The sequence below is a fragment of the Pan paniscus genome, chromosome 7 (assembly GCF_029289425.2).
Source record: "Pan paniscus chromosome 7, NHGRI_mPanPan1-v2.0_pri, whole genome shotgun sequence".
Lineage (NCBI taxonomy): Eukaryota > Metazoa > Chordata > Mammalia > Primates > Hominidae > Pan > Pan paniscus.
This window is the reverse complement of record NC_073256.2, coordinates 18369997-18392214: the sequence shown is the minus strand read 5'-3', so window position 1 is coordinate 18392214 and position 22218 is coordinate 18369997. Positions and strand designations below refer to the sequence as shown.

Genomic DNA, 22218 nt, shown 5'->3' with positions numbered 1-22218 from the left:
AGTTGTGCACATCTGTAGTCCCAGCTACTCAGGAGGCTAAGGCAGGAGAATAGCTTGAACCCCGGAGGCGGAGGTTGCAGTGAGCCAAGGTCGTGCCACTGCACTCCAGCCTGGATGACAGTGTGAGACTCTGTCTCAAAACAAAACAAACAAACAAACAAACAAAAGAAAAGTAAAATATTCTGTTCCTATAAGAATTTCTGAAATATCACTAGCTTTCTTTTAAATATAATTAACATGTGTGATAGCAAAATACAGTCTTTACTGACATATTTTCTTAACCTAGACTTTTTTACTTCCTGTTTTTGTAAAATATTTATTCATGATGAATGACATCCAACTTCATCTTGTTTTCAGGGTACAAAATTTCTTCACATTTATTTTCTTATTAAAGCCACACTATTCATTGAAGTCATTTTTGCTAATTTTTTCTATCTTAGTCATGACAAGTTAAGGTTCATGTGTTTGTTTAGTTCTGAAGGTGGCACAACAGGAATCTGAACCCAAGTCTTTTGATTTTATAACCTTTGCTAAATCACAGGGTTGCCTCTATACATACTACCTAATGAGTTGCTTGATGTCTTAGGCTGTTTTAACTGAACAAGATCGTAGCAGCCATTTTGCTGATTTTTTTTTTTCCTAAAGAAGTCTTCTGTAAATAATTTGGGTTTTTTTTTTCTTTTTTATCGGCTTAGGGTTGGTGCAAATGTACAGTTTTCTTGTGAGGACAATTACGTGCTCCAGGGATCTAAAAGCATCACCTGTCAGAGAGTTACAGAGACGCTCGCTGCTTGGAGTGACCACAGGCCCATCTGCCGAGGTAAGGCACCTGCGGTGGGTAAAGCCTGGATTATCTCTTTCTTTAGGGTTGGCATTTTTATGAATATACAATTTAAGCATGAAGCATTGTCTATATGGGCAGAGTAGAATTCGGTAGTAATGTATGTTTTCATAGTGATGTGGGTAATAACAGAAACCTTTCCTTGGAATTTGTTGAGAGGCTAACATTTCCAAGAATATTTTTGTGTTTTACATTTGAGGATAGATGTGAGCAAATCCACACATACTGAGTAGAACTTGGTATCTATCAATACACACAAACAGTGTGCATGTGTGTGAATATATGTCCCACAGCTGGACCTGTCGGAAAGGTTTCTGTGCATCCCGCAAACCTAAAAATGTTCACTTTCCTATTGCAGTGAGGTTGAATTTTTTAGGTATTAATTATGTGAGTAATAAAAGGAATTGTTAGCCTGATTGCAAATCATCATTTTATTAATAAATGATCTTTAATCTCTAACATAGTTAGCAGAGTAAAATATTCATCATTATTATCATCATCATTTTCTAATAAAACATACGAAGTCAGCAAAGGTTAAATTACTTATTTTTTACTGCTATGAAGTATACACAAATTCTTACCAGAATTACAGAAATCATATTGAAAACAGCAGAAAATTATTTTGGTTGTTTTAAAATGAAAATAATAATAAAATTAAAGAAACGCTGGGTTTGGAGGTTTTGTTTTTGAATTTTGGCCATAAAATGATTTATGTAAACTGGTAGTTTTGGGAGAAAAAGCCCTAGTTTGACTAAAAAGGAAAGCTTCATATGTAAGAATACCTTATCTTTCCATACAGTCTTTTCACGTGAATGGACTTATACATTTTAAACTTTTAAGCATTTTAGTTATTAAAAAAGGTACAACAAGCATAGTGTCATTGCAGCCTGTGAAAATAACTAGTTACCAAACACGTCACTATCGTCATCTAAGCTAAGAATACTCTTTGGCCCCATTTACTGTATTGTACCTGGTCCCTGTAACCACTAGGGGTCAGTCACATGCAGGGCATACAGCTTTGCAGGACCCGCCCCACAGGAAGAGGAGGGAGGGTGTATGGCCCAGCTGACAGCGAGTTGTCACCTCTTAAACGGATGCCCTTCAGGAGAGTCAGCAATCTCTGGTCAAGGAAATGCACATGGCTGTCCCCTTCTTTTTGTCACTAGACTACTTTGATTGTGCATTTTTCAATTCTAACATAAGACCCTTAAGCACTTCAAAGAGCTGTACTAAAATTCATGTTCCCACTAGGGCTGGTGATGCACAAGCCTCCCAATTTACAGGAGGAACGAGTCACATGGATTATTTTTCCTTTGGGGAATAAAAAATCCTTCAATAGTTTTCTTGCTCTTATATCCGGGAAATAGGCTTCATTATTTTTAAAGTTTACTTTAGACAAATAGTAAATGTGCATTTTTTTAAATGTTACTTTTAAATCAATATTTTAGAGTAACTTAAATATTTGCCTTTATATAATGTGATTTTATATGTTTACCTATGACATTGCTTTTCTTGGCCCTGACTCTCATCTTAAACTCAAAGCCCTTTCTCAGTATCCTGTCCCAAAGATATCACACACTCAGAGGTGCTTATCACTTAGGAAACAGCTGCTCCATCCAGCCTGAAGGTGGAGACATGTCTCCCATCCTTCTCAACCCCCCGGCTACTCATGCTTAGAGATAATTAGAAGAGGATTCTTTGTGGTTTCCTGTTCTCGTCAATTCAAGTGTCCCACTTGATCATATGTTGGAAGAGAGCACTTTTTTCACAGGGTCTCTCTTGTTTGGTGTGTTTGGTTTAGTTTTCTGGAAAGTTACTAGTAATCGCCAAGACTCTGCCTCTTCCTTTCAACTCCACAGGCAAAGAGTGCCTGGCTTTATCAATCTTCTCTTCTTACTGATGATTCCCTCTTTCTGCTTAAGTTAGATATACCTTGATCATCACTGAATAGTACTTTAGTTCTTATTAGTTCTTATTAAGTTTATTCTAATAAATTTAGTAAGAACTAAAAATGTATTTGAAGTAATAAACTTAATTTTTTTCTGAAATAATAACTTATACTGCTGGAAATAATTCCTAAGGAGGTGGTTTTATAGTGGATGGGTTTTACTAGTGTTGACTCAGTTAGACAAAGGCCATGCTCTCACATATTTTTGAGATGATCTTTTCTCCATCTTGGACTCCTGCTGAGACTTCAGAGGGACAATGCTCCTTATCTATCTAGTTGCATCTGTTGATAAGATGGATAAGAAACCCTCAATTTCTTAAAAAGTATCCTTTCTGGGACGTAATACTTGTGTTCTGACCTTACGGTCACTCTGAGGTTTCAGGGCATGGCTGCGCAGCCACACGCTCTGCCTTTCCTGTCTAGAATGCTTATGCAGCTGTAGCTTCCAAATTTCAGCCTGTTTTGCCATCTGCAGAGGCTGAGAAGTTTCAAAATCACCCAGCCCTGATTCCTGTTTGTTTGATAGTCCTCCCCTCAATTTATGTCTTTCCTATCATGTTTTAGTATCAGCAGCAAGAAGAAATCAAGTGGCCTCTTGGACACATGGCCTGGAGCTCTCCTTAGCTGTCCATCTGTGTTTGTCGCTGAACACCCTGCTTCCTACCTAATCACAGAACCACTTCTGCTAAGCTTCTGCCACCTCTTTCGGTTTCCAGGAATGTCTCTCGCTCTTTCCAAGTCCCATCAAGAGTATCTTTACAAGATAGATTTCTACTAGCAGTCTATTCGAGGCTCCTGAGGCCTTCTCTATGACACTCCCCAAAACCTTGCAGCTCTGACCCACTACCCAGTTCCAAAGCTGTGCCCACGTTTGCTTCAGCAACACCTCATGTCCAAGCTGTTGACTCTGTGAGTAAAAGTTCAAGCAGAGAAGCAAATCCACTAGGATGGAGACAAATGTGTGGGCTTAGATCAGGGAACTGGCTCACATGATTGGTAGGGCTGGCATTATATCTGAATTCCGAAAGACAGGCTGTTAGGAAGGAAAGATAGGGATCACGCCAGGCTCCCCAGCAAGAGGTCAAAGCTGCTGTCCACAGGCAGGAGTCTCTCTGTAAGGGAAATTCTAAGCCCTCTTTGAAGACTTCCCAATTGATTATGTAAAGGCCAGACAAAATAATCTCCTTAACTTACAGTCAGTTGATAAGGTAGTTTAATTATGCCTCCAAAATCCCTTCACAGGAGCACCTAAGTTAGTGTTGGATTGAGTAACTGGGAAAGGTATATGTTTATTTCTCAAACTATGTATGTGATTTTGAAGTATTTAGTAGATAGACTAAAAAGGGAAAGAGAAACAGGTGAATTTAATTGTAATAACATTTTATTTAACTCAAATACTCCCAAATAGTATCATGCTAACATATAGTTAATACAAATATGATAATGAGATATTTTATATATTTTCTTTTTTTTCATACTGTGTTTTGGAAATCCAGTGTGCATTTTCTACTTAGAGCATAGCTCATCTCAGACCAGCTGCGTTTCATTTTCTCAGTAGCCACGTGTGGCTAGCAGTTGCCACATATGACAGCGCAAGTTTAGACATTTACAGTCATGATTTTCTTCCTCACTATGAAAAGCCATCAACACCCTTGTAGTTGTGAAGAGAAGAAATGAGCCCAGTGAGTTGTGCCCCACTTCCTGGCTGGCATCCCTCTGTAGAACACTCTTTCTTCAATTAAAATACGTAAGTTCCTCAGGTTGGCAACTTTTAGGAACCCTGAGTATGTCACCGTTCCCTTTTTTAAGTAGCGTCTCAATTTGCTTCCAATAATGGATTCATCCATTAGAGAAGAGGTGAAAAACATTTATAAAAATGGAGCTTTTATAACTTTCTATAAAAAGATAACGTTATATATCTACAGTGTCCAGGAAAATGGATAAATGCTACCTAAAACAGACTACAGGGAGTCATTATTTGCTGTTGACAGGTTCGGTACAGCAAGGACCGTTTTCCAAGTTCATTTGTCACTCTGCCATTACCACAAAAAATAGTATTAGAAAAGACAGCATTGGCCGGCACGGTGGCTCACGCCTGTAATCCCAGCCCTTTGGGAGGCCAAGGCAGGCAGATGACCTGAGGTCAGGAGTTCAAGACCAACCGGGCCAACATAGTAAAACTCTGTCTCTACAGAGTTAGCTAGACATGCTGGTGCATGCCTGTAATCCCAGCTACTCGGGAGGCTGAGGCAGGAGAATCACTTGAACCTCGAAGGTGGAGGTTGCAGTAAGCAGAGATCGTGCCACTATACTCCAGCCTGGGTGACAAGAGCAAAACTTCATCTCAAAAAGAAAAAAGGAAAGAAAAAAGACAGCATCATAGTTTTGAATTTTCCTGATTCATTCTTAGCCTCTAAAGGTGGCCTGATAATGATCGTTTCTGCCACATATTCTCAACTCTACCATCTATCAAATGCAATAAAATGCCCCTGGTCTGAACATCAGGTCCATTCTGAGCATAAAGGTATTCCAGCGAGGTGCATTCAGGAAGGACTGACTCTCAAGGTTCCTATTTTCATGAAGGGTCTCTAACTCTGAAGTAATGGTCATGCCTTCTCTGGAGCAGGAATATCTGATGGAAGCATTCGATAAATTGCAGTGAGTCAGAAGTGATCCTTCCATCTGGAGGCTGGTGTGGTTAGCCAATGCTTACATTAGCTAATTAGCTCTGAGAACGGGGGCAACATTACCTTTTCTTCCTGTTACCAAACAGATGAATGGTTGTCATAGCTCAGTAATTATACAAGTGATTTTGTTTGAAATTACGCTTACTTCATTTAGGAATATGAAAACAACCATTATGATTTTTTGCAGGGTAAAACATTACGAGCTGTTTAAAACTGTATGAGTATCTTTAACTGGCAGTAGATTTTTAAAATAAGCAAACAAAATGGAGAGAAGAGTATATCGTTCTATTTTTTTAAGTAAAATGTTCAGGCTGGTACTTCATTCCATCAGTCTTTAGGGGCGATTTATGTAGAGAACTTCTTTAATGCTAATGCACTTTGATCTGTAGAGTTAATATTTTGAGTTGCTCCCTGAGATGAAAAGCCCTCTAAGAGAAATAAAGTATTATTGGCAGTTGTAACTGTGGTTACCTGGAAGCTAATTGGAGCCAGGCAGACTCAGGGAATAAAGTTATTATTGCCTTGGAATTTCAGATGAGGTTAGCTAAAAATTATTCTTAATTTGTGAACTCATCATTTACCAAAAACTTTTACAGCTTTTTCTTTTCCATTTGTGTTTTCTGCCCTTGTAGAAATGACCTTTTAAAGAGTAATAAGAAGATCATTTATCCCGAAAGATGACTCTTCTTTATACCAGGTTATAGATCCAGTATCAGTGTCAGGATAATATTTTGTGTATTTGATCAGGTAGCCACTGTCTCAGAGATTTAGACAGAAAAACACACGGTTAATTTTTAATTCCTGTGAATTTGGAGAAATTTCTGCTGCTGTTTCCTGACTCCTGAAGCTTTATACTTTTTACCTGAAGGTCACCTGGGAGAAAATATATTTTTCTTCTTATTATTTTTACTAAGTTATTGGCAATAATATAGTTTTTTATCTTATACTACTCTCATACTCTATTGACATCAAATAACCTGAAAGCTAACCTTAAGTTGGTGCTATTTACATTCCTAGAGCATGCCAGGGGTGTTTCTCTCCTAGGATTCTTGCATTTGGTTTCCCCTCTCTGGAGTATCCCCCTCCCCCCAGGTATCCCTGTGACTGTCCATTTATGCCGTTCATCAAATGCCATCTGAACCCACGTCCTTCCAAAACCACTTCTTACAGAGCAGGCCTTTTCCCTCACTTTACAAATCTTTTATCTGCCTTTCTTCAAAGCTATTTTCTCCTTCTGACATTATATGTCCATATGTTTGTTAATTTCCTGCTGAAGGCAAGAAACTTAGTTTTCTTCTCTCTCCGCCATACCCTCAGTGTTCAACTCATCATGAGCACTGCATGTATACTTTTTTTCTTTCTTTTTATTTTTTTTTTCTTTTTGAGACAGAGTCTCCCTCTGTCACACAGGCTGTAGTACAGTGGTGCTATCTTGGCTCACTGCAACTTCCACCTCCCTGGCTCAAGGGATTCTTCTGCCTCAGCCTCCTGAGTAGCTGGGATTACAGTCACCTGCCACCACACCCAGCTAATTTTTGTATGATTCGTAGCGACAGGGTTTCACCATGTTGGCCATGCTGGTCTCAAACTCCTGACCTCAGGTAATCCACCCGCCTCAGCCTCCCAAAATGCTGGAATTACAGGCGTGAGCCACCACACTGGCTGTGCTGTGATATGTCAGGCCATGTAGCAAATGCTTTATTGTCTTCTTTTATTCAATCCTTAGAGCAATCATAAGTGGAGTTATGATTATTCTAATTGAATAAGCTGAGTGGCTTAAAATTAAATAAGTTAAGATGAGACAGCTACTGACTACCTAAGCCAGGCCTGGAACCAGGTGTGTTGAAGGAAAGGAAGTTCTTAGCCTCTGTGATGTATTATCTTCATTATGGTTCACAATCTGGACATAAAATTTGGGCTTGATAAAAATATTTTCTCCTAAAAACATATGAGAAATAGGCTATCCAATGTAATTATAAATTTGCTTTAAAAAAAGCTTCTAATGCGACTCCTGAAATCCCAGTAATTTAAATTTAATCAGAATGTTTCTTCTTTCAAGTAATTTGATTGAGTAGTTACTAAAGAACAATAAGATTTCCTGGAACTGCATTTAAATAAACAGATAAGTTATTACTTTATATTAAGTAAGATAAATTGCATGAAACAAACCTATTTTATACTTAATAAATATTCATTGATGCAGTGGATAAATGTCAAAATGGTATGCATTGGCATCCAAAATTGGTTAGTTTTCTTCTCCCTTTCCACTTTCCCTCCTGACGTTTTACATTTTCAATTTATCATTCTGTGAATTCTAGTTTTACTGGGGAGACAGAAAAGATGTAAGTGAAATTTGAGTTTACAAGTCTGGAAAACCGTCAAGCAAGTAACATCAGGTGTACATTAGGTCGCAGTTATTATCCAAGTACATTTATCTAGCATGTCAGTGAATTTTACTCTCTATTAGATGTTATATTTCCAAGAGGCAAGGCCTTTGCAAGAGTAGAAAGAGGCATTCTACTATAGTTTGTGTAAACGTGCGTCTACAGATATCCACGATGGCAGCTTATGGAGAGAGATGTTGTTTTAAAAACTGGCTTGGCACTAGTATACTGTAGTTAGTTAATTATGCTGCTTAATCACATACTTCGTTGACTAATTGAATGCCTGTTTAGCACAGAAGCTAAGGGAAGGAAAGAAGTTTCCCTGCCTCCAGGGATGCTATGAAATTGTCCAGTCCCAGTCAGAACAGTTTCCCTCGGCTGTCTCCTGTGTGAGGAGCTGCCCAATCGGTTCTTTGCATGAAGTGAAAAGGCAGCAGAGTCCATGAGTGAAGAGAGAGGCAGGTGTTAAACCTTCATATGTCTATGTTTCTGAGTCGGAACTTATGGCATCGTTTCGTGACCTCCGAGAACATCGGATAAATTTGTATTCAAATAGAGCCCCCCCCAATAGGCGACAAAGCAACACAGATATGGTTTTTAGATAAGATAATGGCAGCCATCCGCTTCCTTTGCAAGGGCCTGCGTGCACTGCAGAGATTTTCTCGACATCCATTATTCTTCCTGCCTCGCAGGCTGCTGTGCCCTTCCCGTCTAACTAGAGGATTTCTAAGGGAGGACAGCAGACATCCCTAACAGATCATCACCAAAGCTCCCTGACCAAGGGACACTCACTCGTTGGATCTACTCAGTACAAAGCTCAGCCCTGGGTCATCTCTTCTTTCTCAGCCTGTCCCATTTTCTTCTCTAACTCTTCTTTTTCTTTTTTCCAAATACCTAATTTTTTAAAGCGTAACATATGGTACACATGAGAAATTATACCCTTCTGGTGCTGGAAGCTGACGGAGGGGAAGACGTGGGTGTGCTAGATGGAGGACTGTGTGTTGGCTCTTCTCTCTCCACTATGAAATTCAGAGAAATTAATGTAAGCTTTCCTGGCCCAGGTAATAAGGTGAGCTGCAGGACAGCTAGAGGACAACAGACACTCTGTTCACCACCGTGTGGACATCGGCTGGTAGAAGTCACAACAGCTCAAGCCACAGGGTGGTTGTTTCATAAGGGCTCTACACATGCATGGCTGAACTTACAGTAGTTGCCATTTGAAAAACTGAGGGTTATTCTGACTAGTAGAAAGCCCTAGATGAAAGGAAGCAATAACTAAATAAATCATAACGAGCCAAATAGGGGGCACATCATCAGATGGTAAAGAAGCAGATGATTAGGTTGGAGAAGATTTAGAAAGGCAAACATTGAGAAAGTAGCACAAGCTTTCAACAATGTCCTAAGAAGGAGGGTTAGAATTACATAATTACAGTTAGGTTATGTGACTTAAGGCTGTTACACTTATTCAGAAGCTATGCTAATATTTATTGAGGAAACGATCAAATGCTAAAAATTGTTCTAATTGGCAAAGTTAAACAAATGAACAAATCAGACAGAAATCTCTGGTCTTAATATTCCCAATATTCATTTTAGATGACCATTTTGATGGCTTAATAAAAAAATGGACAAAAAATAAACAATTTTTTATTAAAATATGTTGCAAAGACGGACAGAGATTTCTAAATTAAAAAAAGAAACATGGGTTAATTTGAAAGCTTTTGGTAAAGAATGTCTCTGAAGGAACTGGGCCCATGACTTGCTTTATGTGTAACTTGGTACTTCGTAGGCCTGAAAATGTGGTGACGGGCTGGCTTCCTATGCATATTTTATTAAAAGTTACTTCACAAATAAAATATGATGCATGAGATGCATTTCATGAGATGCTGGTAGCCAATTTTCATAAGCCAAGTGAGGGGCCAGCTTCACAGCAGGCACCTAGGACACAAAGCCATGGGCGGGGCCAGCTTTAGGGATCTTTCCGGCCGGGAACATCTGGGCCAATGACAGGCTGAGCCCACCTTGTCAGTAGGATTGTAACAAATGACTTTCCCCTGCAGATGTTTTTCAGATGTACTTTTTAAAAGCTTGAAATGCAGACTGACAATGCCAATATGGTTACATTGCTTCACAATTAAATCAGCAAATATTTATGAACGCTGCATGATGTTTATAACAGCTGTTAATTATGAAGTGTTAAAAAGTAGGAAAATGCAACATAAAGGTATTACAACTCAGAGTTTATTATCACTTTTTTCAAAGGTTTTCTAGTTGGATAATGCTAATATTAGAGGGCTTTAAGATTTCACATCTAAAGTTTATGATCCTCTCTGAGAACAGCTCATTAAAACAGACTCATTAGAGAGTGAGATATTAGTGTATAAGAGGGGTCCATGTTTTCATCCAGTCCTTTGTCCAGTGACCTTTAGACCAATGACTCACCTACTGAGTTTCGAAAACCCAGTTATGTTTTACCCATGTTTGCTTTTCATTTGGACAGTAAATGCCAGCATTTTAAAAGCTAATTTTAACACACTTATCAATGTAGAATAGGTCAGTTTTAGCTAATTATTTCCATAGTAAGTAGGAAGCAACTGAACAGTTGTCTCAAATTATCTTGTCCCATTTTCACATGTCTGGGACTACAGCATGGTACACAGTGCTGAGGAGGGACAGGTAAATGCAGAAAGAGGACTGTTCCTAAGGTCAGGGAATGCATAACCATTTAGGAGAGAGAGATCTCAGATGAATACTCACAGTAGATTACAGATTAAAGAAGCATTATGAGGAATAGCCATGATTTGTATTATTATTATTATTATTATTATTAATTATTTTGACATGCATGGAAGAGAGAAATGTCTGGTTCTTGATGCCCTTTGGAAAACCTGGGTTCAGTGGTTAATTCTTGTCCCCCCACAAACTAGCCCTTGTTAAGTCACAAGTCCTGTTCTGCTGAGTTTTGTAGCTGAGTCTGCTAGAATAATAACTGTCTTGAAGAAAGGGTTAAACCCAAGGAATGAAAAAATAGAGGATGGGCTATGACGAGGATTAATCCTGCCTATGAAACATTTTTATCAGTTTGTGTCATAGGATGTCTTAGGAAAATGAAGCAGAAGTTCTCTTACATTAATTTCTTCTTGTGAAATTAGTTTCTTCTGCTCCTTTCTGAAACCCAGTTTAAATTATGAATGTTAAAACCAGAGTCTATGCTGACATTATATTTCTAAAATATGTGTATTGATTTGAAAAAAAAAATCCTTTCATAAACTGGAGGCCAATTAAATTATTTTTATATTCCAGACTAAGTTGTATGTATTGAATTATGCAATTTCTATGCTTCACTCAGTCTTTCATTTCAACTTTAAGATTTTTTTTTATTTTTAAAGTCACCATTCCTATTTTCTTTCTTTAAACTTGCAATAAATTTTAAGTTCCTACTTGCGTTGTGCTGTAAAGAAATTGGTGTAGTTTATTGTAGAATAGAATCTAAAGCTCGAAAGTGACTTTGGAGATCATCTGCTCCAAAACCCTTTTTTAAAGTTGAAAAGACACAATTTATTGGAGGTCACACAGTGTAAGATGTAGCTGAGATGGTAACTCTGGTTGAATTGCACTCGGCGGTGCCTTTCCCTCTATCTTACTGCAGTCGCACACAATTAGGTGTGTATGGAGACTCTGAACAACGACACCTACGTGAACACTCTGAGTCACACTGGGATTTGAAATGGGCTACTTTGGTATTGACATTGCACATGGGGCTATCATCCGTTAGATACTTTGGTGAGTGGAGAGGCTTTTGGAAAAAATGAAGTGCCCCAGCGTAACACTGCAGATACCAAGCAAAAGTCCTGCCGGCTGAGCAATCCACTTGCTGACTGGAGTCCATGTCCCAGTTGGAGTCCATGCACCATTTTTTTTTTTTTTACTGTGATTAGATAATAGCTAACTTGAAATTTCCCATAAATGTTATGTCTTTACCAAACTGACACAATGTTGTAGAAAATAACGTCGTTTCTATGTGTTTCCAGCGAGAACATGTGGATCCAATCTGCGTGGGCCCAGCGGCGTCATTACCTCCCCTAATTATCCGGTTCAGTATGAAGATAATGCACACTGTGTGTGGGTCATCACCACCACCGACCCGGACAAGGTAAGGCTCCGCCTCCAACCCCTGTGGTTAATGCACACCGCACTCTTATAGGATCTATTGTTGAAGCGAACAGCCCAGCAAATGCTATCCGTGCTTACACTTTACTGTTTGAATTTAAAAGTTCCAGCTGCATCCTGTGTCTAGATGCCACATTCATTGCAGAGCAGTCTGAGATTCAGATGCAAAGTGAGTATTCTCACTGTGGTGCCATTTAGTGCTTCTGGAGAGAAAGTCTACATTCCTCCTTTATGTATCATAGTGCTTTCTCTTATGTCTTTTTCAACTCGGGTCTCACACACTATATTACAAGCTTTCTTAAATACCACAGTATTTATGCATAGTATGACTAAGTGTTAGAAATGCTCCTACTATACTCAGACACAAAAATACTGTCTTTTGGCCGGGCTCAGTAGCTCAAGCCTGTAATGCCAGCACTTTGGGAGGCCAAAGTGGGTGGATCACTTGAGGTCAGGAGTTCTAAAACCAGTCTGGCCAACATGGTGAAACCCCATCTCTACTAAAAAATACGAACAAAAATTAGCTGGGCTTGGTGGCAGGCACCTGTCATCCCAGCTATTCGAGAGGCTGAGGCCCAGGAATCGCTTGAACCCAGGAGGCAGAGCTTGAAGTGGGCCAAGATCGTGCCACTGCACTCCAGCCTGGGCGACAGAGCAAGACTCCATATCAAGAAAAGATAAAAAACAATTCTGTCTTTTGAATTGTTTTCTACAGTTCATGTGTTTCTTCTCATAAGCTATATACGTTTTTCAAGAATTAAACATCTGAGCGTGTTTTCCTCTTTCTTACTTTGTGTAAAATATATATTTCCTCCAGGGTAGTAATAGAGGGTAATACTGTTATTTCTCTGTAAGTTTGCATACATAGTTTGCAATTATGTTACTACATTTTAAATCTTAGGATAGATATCATACTCATAATCATGTTTCATTGGCTATCAAATGAATTTTTTTAACTCCTTTTAAGTTCAATATAGATGCTTGCCAGTAGGAAGAAAAAACAAGGTAGACATCTTCATATTGATTTCACTTAAAAAAAAACTGTCAGGAAACTATTATAGGTATGGATTTCACTTAAATTATGTAATATTAAAATAATTATATTTATAGTAATATTAAATTTACTGAACCCCACTATTTACCAATTATTGAGTTATTACCAACAGTTCTGTGTCTAAGTGATCATCTCTTCATTTTTACATTTTGTTAAAATATCCATCTTATTTATATAGTTTCCTCTCAAAGCTGTTGGGTTGCCAGTTCTAAAAGAGAAATGTTCTGATTTTAGATTCTGTAAAGTGTTCATCACAGATGCCTTTGGTTTTGGTTGGCTTATTTTAGTTCTAAAATCTCAGTTATAATTTATGTAAAAATTCAAGCTTTAATGAGCAGAGCTGGGTAAAACTCCAGGGCGTTGCAGGCTTTCTGAAACACTGAGGAATTTCTGGGCTGTCTTTGCTGTGACAAAAGTCTCCAAGTTTGATTCTGGTATTTCTCAGTATGCTAGAGCCGTGTTGTACCCTGGGACATCAACTATAGTGGTACAAACCTTGTTTTTTCTATATGCTACTCAATGGTTTGTTACTCAGTTTTTTACCAAGAAACTATTATTTTTCAGTACTTGCAATCATCACTTTAAGAACCAGCTCTGCCACTTAGTAGTTGCATGAATTTGGGCAAAGAGATATAGTAATAGCATTTACCTTAGAGAAGAGTTGTGAAAAACAGATAAATCCACATGTTGCATAAGTAAATGTAATATCATTATCTATTATAAGCTGCTAATACTGGTAGTGTAACAGAAACAAGCATAAGATAAATAGAAAAAAACACTTATTAACAACTTGTTAACTATTTACTAAGCCATCTCATTAATTTGTCTAACAAAAAAGAGTTTTATTTCAATTTGAATTAAAATTATATAGTATATAACTAGTTTATTGATAATTATGTTTACTAATTTCTGCATTTACACACTTTTAAATAATTAGAATATTCTGTTTGGTCTCCAGAAAATCATATGATATTGAGAATTTAGAAAAGTTCTGAAGGTTAGATAGTAGAACTTTACAGAGGAAATAGCTGAACAATTGAGTTTGTTTTGGGGCTTTATTAGGTGTTGACTTGAGTTAAGAGTAAATAGATTACATGCATTTCCATAGGGGCTCAAATAAAAGCAAATATTTTATATTAAAGGGATTGAGATGTGATCGAGACAAGAAGTATCCCATTGCGACATTTTCAAAATACAGAATTATGTTACTTCTGCAATTTGAGAGGCAGAAGGAACTCTTCTTGAATTTTTTTTAAAGAAAATATAGCTAAAAGGAATTAATTAGATCAAATCAAGGGAATGGTTTAGTTAACCTGTGTATGTTCCAGGTGGTTTTATGAGAATTGCATGAATCTGTCACAAATTTTAAAAGTGTGTGAAAGTGCAGATTACATAAAATGAGAAACGCTGGGGAGGAGAAACGCAGCAATCAGGGGCTCTCCAGGAAGCTCCCTGCGTGTGCTGCCTGTGATGAGGTTGCACCAAGCCCCTCTCCTGCCCACCTCCCTGCTCTTAGCCCGCTTCACAGTGGCAGAGCCTCAGCCCTCCCTCAGCTGCTCCCTGAAGCTCCTGCTTTCTGCCCCAGGCTCTGCCCTCAGAGTTTGCAAAGCGTGCAGGAGTCTTCTCCTCCTTTTGACACAGCCCCACTTGGACTGAGAGGGGGCTCCCACCGCCCTTCCTGGGTGGAGAAGGAGTGCTCAAATGCGCCCCTGTAATGGGTCGGGCAGAAAACTCTGAGGTGAATTCTCACAGCTCTGCAGCCATCCCTAGCAGGATGGAGCCAAATGCCTGCAGGGACACTGACTCAGTATACCACTCACAGGTGGAATTTCTTTCCATCCCCTTCTTTCGCGTCTTTTGAAGTCAAATGAATGGGCTACCGTTTAGCAACGCTGCGCTTTAGGGGGATCCACGAGGAGACGAACTTGAACACGCAGTAACATCACTTCTTCCTGTAGCCCTTTCGGTGGAGAGGAAGGAAGTACACCCTAACAGGTTTCCAGAAGGAGACGTGAGAGGCAGAGTTTGGAATCTATTACAGTACTTCAGATGAAAGATGATAAGGTCTGAAACAGAGCAGACACCATGGAGTGGTGCAGGGGAAATTACCCTAGACTTGTCTCAGATGGAGACTTAGCAAGACTGGAGACCTTCCAGCACAGGGACGGAGGAACACAAGACCCTCAAGCATGGGGAGGGAGGAACACAGGACCCCCGAGCACGGGGAGCGCAGAACACCGGATTCTCTTGGACCTTACACCCCTGCAGGCTTCCCCCTGCAGCTGCCTCCAGTAGGTGCTGTGGGTGTGGGAAACAGGAGAGAGAGAGATGACGCCGTGGAGGAGAGTCAAACCCGAGGCAGGTGAGCATTCTTGTTTCTGTCGCAGAGGAGTCTTGGTAAATCTCTGCTGTCCTTGAACAGTTACTAACAATGCCTCTACTGCATTCTCAAAATCTTTCCAGTTCAGAACAATATATGTTCTCCGTACCTTTAACCAGGGAACAGACTTCAGGAACCAATTTCTTTATGTAGGAGATGTGTATGGTATTAGGCACAGGGATAGCAAGGTGCCTACTGTCCATCCAAGTCCATGGAACGGGCAGAGGCACATTTAGAATTCACAGGTGTGTTGTTAGCGGAGGAAAGCAGAAATTAGGATGACAGCATGCAGAAAGCGGAATATAGTCCAAGAAAGCCTTGTTGATGGCGTTGTTTTTCTCTCAAAGTCAACTGGAGGTAAATTTTGTCTCAACTGTAGTGAGAATGATCTTCCACCTGTAAGTGCCATTACAGAGTTTTAAAAGACTGAAGTGTTTTGCCCTGGAGTGGAATACCCACAGTTTCCACCGGAAAACGCTGCCACCAAGCTAAATCTTCAAGGGAATTAACATCTTTCCAATACTTTCAAAATTCATTTAAATCCAGATTATACATCAATAATCATAAATATTTTTATTCTATATGAAAGATGTGCCTATAGCACATTTTAGTTTCTATTATTTTCCTACACATACTAGAATAATTGAAATTCTATCTAAAGAGAAGCTTAGAGTTCCTATTGTTTAAACCTTTTACTACTTGACAGAGAGGAACTCAAGATCCAGGAAAGTGAAACTCCTTGTCGTCCCATTGCACTGTGAGAACGCTTTATTAGCTTCTTTGCTTTCCACCATAAATAAATGAAAGAACAGGTTATTTTCTACCGCCATAGGGTATTTTTGGCTGTAACTAACAGAAGAGCCAACTAAAAACCGAAAGTTTGGGGGATACCTTATTTTACATAACAAAGGGGCAGAGTCAGGGAGCTTCCAGGTTGTATTCAGTAGCTCCGTGATAGCATTGCAGCTCAGGTGTTTGACATTTTTCCTGCCCCACTCTCCAGAGCGGAGACAATATTTCCCCTCAGTTCTCAAGACGTCTGCAACCACCTGAGGCTTTAGTTCCCGATTTGGTCATGTTTAATGAAATGAGGCATGTTTGGCTAGAGATGGAAGACATATTTCCTAGAATTTGTCTGCTGAGTTCCTTCATATCCCATTGCTTCAAATGCCTGTGGTCCAATTGCCACGGAGCCAAGGAAAGAAATATCTAGAAGCCAGGAAGAGGAGCCGACGTTTAGTGTATGGTGACCAGTGATATCCATCACATCCAGGCAAGCAAGACTCCAAGGAAAGAGGTTGGAATTAACACTAGTATATCTTTTGCATATGATGTGATTCCAGTCACAGTATCTTCCTTTTACTTTAGTTTTATGGCTAACATCCATTAAAACTCATGATGTATGTTCTTTGATTTCTTAAAGTGGACTTTTAAACTTGTCCAAAACATAAAATGACCAGTAATGAATTTAGGCAGCTTGGGTTTATACAATTCTCTTCTCTCCTTTTAGAAGTTTATTTTTTCTCTCTCATCTTTGTGTACACTTACGCAGACATTGTATATATTTTCCTGATTGTGAGGACTTAATAATTAACACATTAAATTTCAGTTATTTTGTGTTATATTGCTTCAGATAATTATTTGCCCTTTGTCATTTATCTCGGAGAAATGTTCAGAGAAGAAACAAGGTATTCCAGGTTGACATACCCGCACAACCAATACTCTTAGCAAAACACCACTTAGACACCTGAAGGCATCTCAATTAAGCAGAATTACCATCCAAATTAAGCAGCAGCCATTGCCATTAAGTATAATTAGGCTTAATTTGATTCCTTGGGAGACATTCCAAGTAAGTGGGTTTCTCAATTAAGTGCACGTTGATGAAAGTGTATTACGTATTGAACATAAGGGAAAAGAGAAACCGTTACATAAAGTTTCCAGGCAATGACTCTTGCCAGAAGCATCAGTGAAGCATTTTGGATGTGAAGAATTTGCACACTTCAGTTTGGGTGTTTGACCTGGTCTGCAAACTTTAAGAAATAAGATAGGACAGAAAAGTAGTTTCCGACGCCAATTCTCTCTTAGTCAATACAAACTTCTCTTTTTTTGAAACATTTAATCCTCTCTTGATTCATACTCTTTCCTAGTCTTATCTCGGCTTTGACTGTTGTATAACCAAGTGCTGCCATGGTCAGTTTATTGCAAGTATTTATGTAAAACTCCTCATGCAAAATAATTACTTGCGGAATCTTAGCATCTCCCTAATAATGCACATCACATGTTATCATGCTATATCATGTCAAAAGGAACACGAAATATCTATCGTTAGAAAATCTAAAACTTTTAGAAGAAACTAGCATCTTCTATTCAGGAAGTTATAAAATGAAAGGTCTCTCAAGAAGATTCCTTTAGTGGAGAGGCAGATTTTTAAACAATTGGAACAGCTCATTCCAGGGTATTCTGGTAGAAAGTCAATGCAAACTAATATTATATGATATGTATAAATATGTTTTATTGTAGACACATTTGACAATCCAGCTATTTTCAGAACTCTTGATGAGTCCTGCAATCAGAATTCTTGAAAAAGTAATATATATTGTGAGACATGTGTTATAGTAATTAAGATAAAATTCTCTCAAAAGTTTATCCCTGGGGTCTTCATTGGAAAGTTTAAATGTACCATGAAGGACCTACCTTCTACTGACTAATTTTATAAAGTTTATCCCCAGGGTCTTCATTGGAAAGATTAAATATATCATGGAAGACCTGTCTTCTACTAACATCATTTATGTATAAATGTATGCATGCATACATATATATATGGGTATATATATATGCATAGATAAACACACACACCTATATATACACATATACAGTATATCAGCTGGAATGAGAGGTGTGTGTTCTAAGTTAAAAATTTCTGTTATATAGCTCTCAAATACATATAAAGATAAATACATAGATATACACACACATTTTAAATACATTCTGTGGTGACATAATTTCAGCTACTGATTCTAATTTGAGCTTCTTGTGCAATACTTTTGTTGCTATTAAAGCTCATTAAAAACTCTTTGAGGATTTAAAAAACTCAAAATGTTAGTACATCTTACGGATTTGTTCTTTGTTTAGTTTTCTTTTTCTTTGTTTCCAGCTTTATTGATGTATAATTGACAAATAAAAACTGTACAGACTCAAGGTGTAGTATACAAGCACAATGAAATATTACTCAGCTATAAAAAGAAGGAAATTCTGCCATTGACAACAGCACACATGGATCTGACAGGTGTTCTGATGAGTAAAACAAAATATGTGAAACTTTGATTAGGGAAATAAATACTCAAACATCCACAACAATTGTTTTGTTGGGCAAGTGAACATCAGTACTTTATAACCCTCAAAAACACTTTCATATGAATTTTCAAGTATTTAATTATAAGTTTGTTTTATTATATATTTATAATGGAAATTATAAAATTATTTTTAAACATATTAAGTAAATCAATACTCTGAAGCACATGTAATTCTAATAGTGGCTTCTGTCAGTACCAACTTTTCTAAGGCATCAGATGAATTCCCACAAATGCTGGATGCCTGCACAGTCATTGGTGGGTTTCCATCTCCGGCGTCCATGAGGATGTCAACACATGGGTGTGATGATGTGTGGAAGGAAGAAGGAGAGTGATGAGGATAAGGAGTCCAACTGTATAATGAGAAAGCAGAATCATTTAATACAGCAAATAGTGACGGATCTGCAGAGGATGTTCAAGAAAGGCAAGTAGCAGAGGGTGTGAGGGAAGGGGGCAGAGAGGTCTCAGAGGATGTGGAGGAAGGTCGGACGTTCCAGAAATTCGGAGAGGGGAAATAACCAGTCTTTCTGTACAGTTGCATTGCTTGGGAATATTGTCGGTAAACAAGGCTGGGAATTTGAGCTGATACCAGATGATAGGTATTATAGGCATTTTCTTTCTCCCTTTCCTTCCCTTCCCTTCCCTTTCCTTCCCTTCCCTTCCCTTCCCTTTCTCTTTCCCCTCCCCCATCCCCTTCCCCCTCCCCTACCTTCCTTCCTTTCTTCCTTTTGTTGTTTTTTATTTACTTTTTATGTCTTCATTTATATTTTTATTTTTATTTTATTTTTAAAACTTTTATTTTAGGTTAAGGGATACACATGCAGGTTTGTTATATAGGTAAACTTGTGCCATGGTGGTTTGTTGTACAGATTCATCACCCAGGTATTAAGCCCAGTACCCAACAGTTGTTTTTTCTGATCCTCTGCCTCCTCCCACCCTGCACCCTCCAGTAGTTCCTAGTGACCATTGTTTCCCTCTTTGTGTCCATGTACTTTCACCATTTGGTGCCCATCTATAAGTGAGAACATGCAGTATTTGGTTTTCTGCTGCTGTGCTAGTTTGCTAAGGATACTGGCTTCATCCATGCCCCTGCAAAGGACAAAATCTCATTCTTTTTATATGGCTGCATAGTATTCCATGGTATACATGTACCAATTTTCTTTATCCAGTCTACCATCGATGGGCATTTAGGTTGACTCCATGTATTTGCTATTGTGAATAGTGCTGCAATGAACTTAAACCTGCATGTGTCTTTATGATAGAACCATTTATATTCTTTTGGGTATGTACCCAGTAATGGGATTGCTGAGGCAAATGGATTTCTGTCTTTAGATCTCAGGAATCACCACGCTGCCTTCCACAAAGGTTGACCTAGTTTACACTCCCACCAACAGTGTGTAAGTGTTCCTTTTTCTCCACAACCTCACCAGCATCTGTTAAATTCTGACTTTTTAGTAATAGCCATTCCAAATGGTGTGAGATGGTATCTCATTGTGGTTTTGATTTCCATGTCTCCAATGATCAGTGATGTTGACCTTTTTTTCATAAGCTTCTTAGCTGAATGTATATATTCTTTTGAAAATGTCCGTTCATATCTTTGCTCACTTTTTAATGGCTTTTTTTTTTCTTGAAAATCTAAGTTCTTTTTCAATAAACCTTCACATCCTCTATGGACAAGGGAGGTGAGGTGGGTTGGGTGTACCAGGGCTGAGCACACTGACAGTGCACCAGGAGGGGCTGGTGGAGGTGCAGGAGGAGTGGTACCATGGTCTCTAGGTACAGTGGTGCCTACAGTGAAGGGTTGGCTATATGTCCTGGGTCCATTCGTATTTCCTTTTGGATTAACTCTATCCACCTTTAAATTTTGCTGTGAGGAATATATAATCGATTTAAAGCACCTAGAATATTATTTGCCAAGTACTAAGTTCTCCACCTTCTTTTTATTCTTTTCTTCAACTCTTCCTCCTCCTCATCTTCCTTTTTCTCATCCCCTTCCTCTTCCCTCTCCTCCTCCTTTTCCTTGTCTTTTCCCCCCTTTCCTTTCTCCCCTCTTTGTTGTTTTCCTCCTCTCCTGTTTCTCTCCTCCATCTTTTCCCTCTCCTTCTTCTCCGCCTCCTTCCCTTTCTGCTTATTTGAAATGACTAGGGTCAGAAAGATATAAACAGGGTCCCGTATGACAGGCAAAGAGTTTATGTTTTATTCTCAAAGGAAATGGGGTGTCAATGTATTATATTGATGAAAGGAATGGCATGAGAATGCGTATACATTGGGAAGATTGGTCCGCATCACGGATGGCACAAAACTGGAAGCAGGAAAGTCCAGAGCCTTATTCTAACTACGAAAGATGATATGAACCTAAATCAAGATGCTTGCATGTCATTTGGGGAGAAAAAAAAAACAATAGATTTGAGAAATATCTCAGGGTTATGTAATTAGTCACAGCAATTTGTGTTTTAACAGTACACCTTTTTTAATGAACAACTTCTAATAAGAAAAATTTGCTTTAAACTTAATGCTTGCAAGAAAATCCTGATATGTTTATCAGATCTGTTTTAGGGAAGGAGCTTTAACTTCTTTTATGATTCAATGGATTTTTTACAGAACTTGAATTAACAAATTCAGAGAGATGAAGAAGAGGCATTCATTTGCATTTGAAGTATTAGAAGGTTAAGATAGAAATCTATGTTGTATATATTGGTTTAAGACATTTTGAAATGCAATTGGAATAGATATGGTTCAGTAGACTTTATTTACTTAAGGAGACGATTCACGGATTGGTGGAGAAGCAGAGATTAGACACACCACCCTTTCCTATAACACCGAAGGGAGCCTCCCCGTTATTCAATCAGACCTTTCCCAGTGCAAAGACACAGTGGCTCCGCCTAACTGTCCTGTTCACTTTTCTCCCATGCCACCGGGGAAAGGAGGACGCCTGGCCAACTTGCTTTGACAGATCCCTTAGTTCATCTTGGCTGTCACCATTAATCTATCTATCTGTCTATCTATCTATCTATCTATCTTTCTTTCTTTCTTTCTTGATCTCTCTCTCTTTTTTTTTTTTTTTTTTTTTTGCTGTCCTACGCTACAGAGTTAAGTAGACTATTTTTTTTTCAACATTTATTTTAAGTCCAGGGGTCCATGTGCAGGATGTGCAGGTTTGTTACACAGGTAAATGTGTGCCATGGTGCTTTGCTGCACAGACCTTCCCATCACCTAGGTATTAAGCCCAGCATTCCTTAGCTATTCATCATTAATCTTATGGCGTTGATTCATGATTGTGTCCTTGTCAACTCTCTAACATATTTGTCTCTGTGTGCCAGCTATTTCATTGTCAATGACTTCCCCGTTACTGCTGCTTAACAGTTGCAATTTTTTTCATAAACTGAGTTTGGTTTTGGTGACGACTT

At 38.6% G+C, this 22218-nt stretch overlaps 1 protein-coding gene across 2 annotated transcripts in view; it reads left to right on the top strand.

The window, feature by feature from the left end:
• Positions 1-22218, top strand: part of CSMD1 (CUB and Sushi multiple domains 1) — a 2070470-nt gene that overhangs the window by 1411602 nt on the left and 636650 nt on the right. For both annotated transcript variants that reach the window (XM_034966977.3, XM_034966976.3), the window contains exons 9-10: positions 696-820; positions 11889-12010. In XM_034966977.3, coding sequence (XP_034822868.1) covers positions 696-820; positions 11889-12010 — 247 coding nt within the window. The remainder of the gene's footprint in view (positions 1-695; positions 821-11888; positions 12011-22218) is intronic.